Genomic DNA, 4530 nt, shown 5'->3' on the forward strand with positions numbered 1-4530 from the left:
TTTGCAATGGTAATCTTGACACTCTTCATTTGATTTGCCGAGGCATTGCCTCAACTTCAGAGAGCTATGTACATAAAAGGACAACTAGATCCTCAGTTTGCATTATATATACAAGAACAACCATCTTTAGGTTGCAATGGGATTAATTTGGACTTACTTAAACCCCATGTATTCATCTGATTAATTACAATTCTCCCTTCAAATATAAGGATTAATGTGAGATGTGTAGTCTCTAATTCCAGCTCCTTCCCATCCCATCCATTCCTCCCACATGTCCCAATCTGGATCATTCATTCCCCTCATCGGCTCTTCATCCCCTTCATCGCACGTCTCATACATCTGCAATGGAGTCATCGTTTCTCCTCTCAAATTGCTCATAACAATCTGCGCAAACACATCAACAAAGAAGTAAATCAGATAAATATTCTGGTGTCTTGTCTCAGGGAGCACACAGCATTGTATTGGGACCATACCATTTGATAAAACATCATAATCAGAGGCTTATCCCGGGGATGAGGATCCTCTAGATCTTCACATCCGATCCGTTCATCATACATTGTGCGGCCAGCTTTCGTTAGGTACTATTTGTGTTTAATTTTAAATGAAAAAATTTATAATGATTTTTTGCCTCACAATGAACGTATAGGATATGAGCATCCTTAGGATCCTCAAGATGGGATCCTAATCCTTATCCGGAACCTAATACCTAATACCACATAGACTTTCGAATATCTCGAGAGATGCTTATATAATTCAATGTGAGGGTAACCCCATTACATCTACATCAACATCAAACTTCATACCCACACACGAGTCACAATTTTGCTGCATATCTTTATTAAATTTCAAAGTTTTATTTATCAGAAAACAATTTCAGACAAATGCCAAGAGATTAATGACATATGTCCTATTAATTAGTGTTTATACAGTAACTAGTGCTTAAGCAGTCATTAGACTTTATTAGTGTATGATTTAGTTTTCAATGACAGTCTATCCATATATATTATATGGGCTTATCCCTCTCTTCACCAAGTTCAAACCCCGTCCCTAAATTTAGTGTGAGTTTAACCTACTCTTTCTCGGGAAAAAAAAATTCCAATAATTTTGCTCACCAGCTTTTGTTTTGCAAATTAGACATATAAGGAGCATATTTGGTTGTGCACATGAATTAACATTTAACAACCACAAAAGAAAAAAACAGATTTTGTCCTCCAATTTGTACGTATTCGTTAAATTATAATGAATATCGTACCTTTTAAAAAATAAAAAAATCTAAAAAAAGATTAGAAGGAAACATGACACAAAAATGTCCAATAGAAAAAAAAAAAAAAAAAGAGGAGGGAATAGAATTACATACATCATAGGCTTCATTGATCTGGTGAAACTCAACTCCACAATTGTTTCCTCTGCATACGTCTGGATGATACTGCAATTCATCATAACCCAATCAGCCTAAAAAGTCCTACAAATATCACTTAAATTCTATAAATAAATAAAAAATAATAATTAATTGTGATTTTATAAAAACCAACTAAAAAGAGAAAAGTTAAAAGCATTCCAGATCAGTTAAAATTAATAAATACATAGATTAGAGATTTATATTTAGATTTAGAAAAAAAAATACAAACCTTCAAGGCAAGTTGTCTAAACGCCTTCCTGACCTCAGATTCAGAGGCACCGGGTTGAATCTTCAAAGTCCGGTAAGGATCGATCACGGACGACGCAACACAAGAAACCATCACCCTCTTATTATTATTCACCATCTTCTTCTTCCTTGCCTTGTCCTTGAACAGATTCCAGGACGACCCATTGCCCCCAATCACACCTGCTCCAACACACGCCATTCCCAAAATCTCAGAAAACCCAATAATCCTCTCGCTACTCAAAAAAAAAAAAAAGCAAAAAAAAAAACCCAATGATTTTCTTGGAATTGGAATGAGACCCCTTAACTCAAATCAGAGGGCTTTTTCCTTGAAACTCAATGATTGCAATTTGCTGTACAGAAAAATAGAGATATCGGGGAGAGGACTTGCTTTTTTTTTTTCTTTTTTTTTTTTTGGTGGAGGAGGACTTGCTTTTTCAAAAGGGCGGAGGAAAGGGTTGTGGATTTATAGAGGGAAAGGGAAGTGAGAGGGAGGAGGGTCCGACTCCTTATCAATCGATCCACGGGATGACCTGTATTGTGTTGTTTTGTGGATTAGGTCCTAATTATATAGAGAGGGTCCTCCTTCGCAAATTGCAATGCTTATCTGAATTTTTCCAAGTCATATTTGGAGACTTTTTGTTTTGGGTTTTATATCGGGTCACTTCTTAACTCTACAGTGGAGAGATGTTCTTCTTTACTTATAAGTAAAAAATTTTAAGTTCAATTATTAAAGGTGAATTTAAACTATATTATTGTTAATTTATTGTAAAGTTAAATCCATCTCCTCTTCATAATGTAAATGACTTCGTTTGTTTTAAAAAAAAAAAAACCGGAGGATATTCTCTTTTCTGTTTTTGAGTTATTCTTCTTTAGCTACCCTTAATTTTAGTACTATTCCATTTTTCTTCTACAACTTATTGATTAAATCTAGACCCGACAGTTTTTGACACGACACGAAGATAACGGGTTTCGAGTCAACATGATAAATTATCGGGTCATTATCGGGTGACCTGTTACAAACCGTTAATAACGGGTATACACACAGGTAACACGTGATTAACCCTTTTCGACCTGTTAAGAAAAAATTTATTTTGATAATTTTAAAATTTAATTACTAAAAGATTTATTATAAAATACAATAGCCATATTAATATATACAATATATTCTAGATTAAATATATAGTTTTGTATTATTATTCTATATAAGTTTAAAAAAAAAAAGTTTTTGTCATTATTTATTTTTATTATGAGAGTTTCTTATTATTATTATTAGGATAAATTTTACTTAACATGTTGTTGTCCAAAATTAAAATAAACTAATACAGTATTTGTATAGGCAAGAACTAAAAGGACATACATACAAGTATGAAAAATGTGAAAGAATATATAAACACTCGTGATTCATCATTATTCCTTCATGAGTAGATAATGGTTACACGTACTTATCGTTTAAATTTTTAAAATCCTCTAAACCTTCATGAATAATGTTTTTTATTTGAGGGAAAAATTAATAAAATTAATAATAATTATTGTAGAAATGTAAAAAATGTAAAAAAAAATATACAATCACTTATAGTGACAAACTTTACAACTTTCATGAAGGGGTCAGCTTCGAAATTTAACACTATAATTTATAAACCTTAAATTTATATTTAACCGTCGATTGTCATTTACGCTTTATTCTTCTTACTGAATTTCATTTTTTAAATTTTCTTTTTTGAAAACATGATCATCTGGCGGATGTAAGAAGATGAACAGTTCAGATCTTTGATATCACATTTTGATATTTACGGTTAACTGAAATATGAGTCGATGTCATATAGTTTGTAGAAACTTTATAAACATCAAACAATATTTTCACTAACCGTAAAACTCTGAATATAATATCAATGATCCAAACCGTTCATCTTCCTGCATCCTCTAATAGATCAAGTTTTCAAAAAATAAAATCTTAAAAAACAAAATTTGATGAGAACAATGAAGCGTAAATGTAAACAACAATTAACGGTTAAATTTGGATCTATGATTTATATGATTATAGTGGCAAATTTCGAAGTTAAACTCTTCATGAAAGTTGTAAAGCTTGTCATTACGAGTGTTTATATATTTTTTCTATATGTTTTTTACACTTCTACATTAATTAAAAAACTATTAAAGACTTTAGGTAAGTGAAATATACTTAAAAGAAAAATGCGTTTTTATGTTTTGGATGTGATAATATGATATGTATATACTTATTTAGTATTATATTTTTCATTTGATTATTTATTGGTTTAAAATATATTTTCCTTAACGGGTAACGGGTCAGGTCATATTACCTGTTAATATTATCAAGTCGATTTCGGATCAGGTCATTTTACCTGTTTATTTTAATGGGTATTACATGACACGACCCGTTAAGATATCGGATATGACACAAAAACAACACGAACACGGAAAATACAACATGAATGCCAGGTCTAACTAAATCCAACTTTTCCATTTATTGTTGATGTGTACCCTTCATTTTATTATAATATTTTAATGAGGTCCATCACCCCTTTTCTTTTGTTTAGAAAATTTTGAAATATCATATGAAATTATACACTTCTTCTCTTTCAAATGTAAGACTCCCGTCGCCAGCAAATGTTCGTATCACGCATTGTGAATTGTAACATCCCACATCGCCTAGGGGAGTGGACCTGTAAGCCTTATATGTATATTCCTATCTCTACCTAGCACGAGGCATTTTGGGAGCTCACTGACTTCGGGTTCCATTGGAACTCCGAAGTTAAGCGAGTTCGGCGAGAGCAATCCCATGATGGGTGACCCACTATGAAGTTCTAGTGTAAGTTCCCATAAACAAAACCGTAAGGGCGTGGTCAGGGCTCAAAGCGGATAATATC

General features: G+C 32.3%; 1 protein-coding gene across 2 annotated transcripts; it reads right to left on the bottom strand.

Annotated features, from left to right (window-relative positions):
• Positions 1 to 2252, bottom strand: LOC103443988 (chaperone protein dnaJ 8, chloroplastic-like). Of its 2 annotated transcripts, XM_070804600.1 has the most exons (4): positions 1951 to 2191; positions 1629 to 1825; positions 1358 to 1426; positions 1 to 384 (listed from the first exon to the last, which is right to left on the bottom strand). In XM_070804600.1, exons 2-4 carry the CDS (start codon positions 1761 to 1763, stop codon positions 199 to 201), a joined length of 390 nt encoding a protein of 129 aa, XP_070660701.1. In that variant the 5' UTR covers positions 1764 to 1825; positions 1951 to 2191; the 3' UTR covers positions 1 to 198. The 2 variants fall into 2 exon arrangements, with proteins under 2 accessions (XP_070660701.1, XP_028964270.1); XM_029108437.2 differs by having other exon boundaries at positions 1629 to 2252.
• Positions 2253 to 4530: the final 2278 nt, after the last annotated feature.

This window comes from Malus domestica, chromosome 09 (assembly GCF_042453785.1).
Source record: "Malus domestica chromosome 09, GDT2T_hap1".
Lineage (NCBI taxonomy): Eukaryota > Viridiplantae > Streptophyta > Magnoliopsida > Rosales > Rosaceae > Malus > Malus domestica.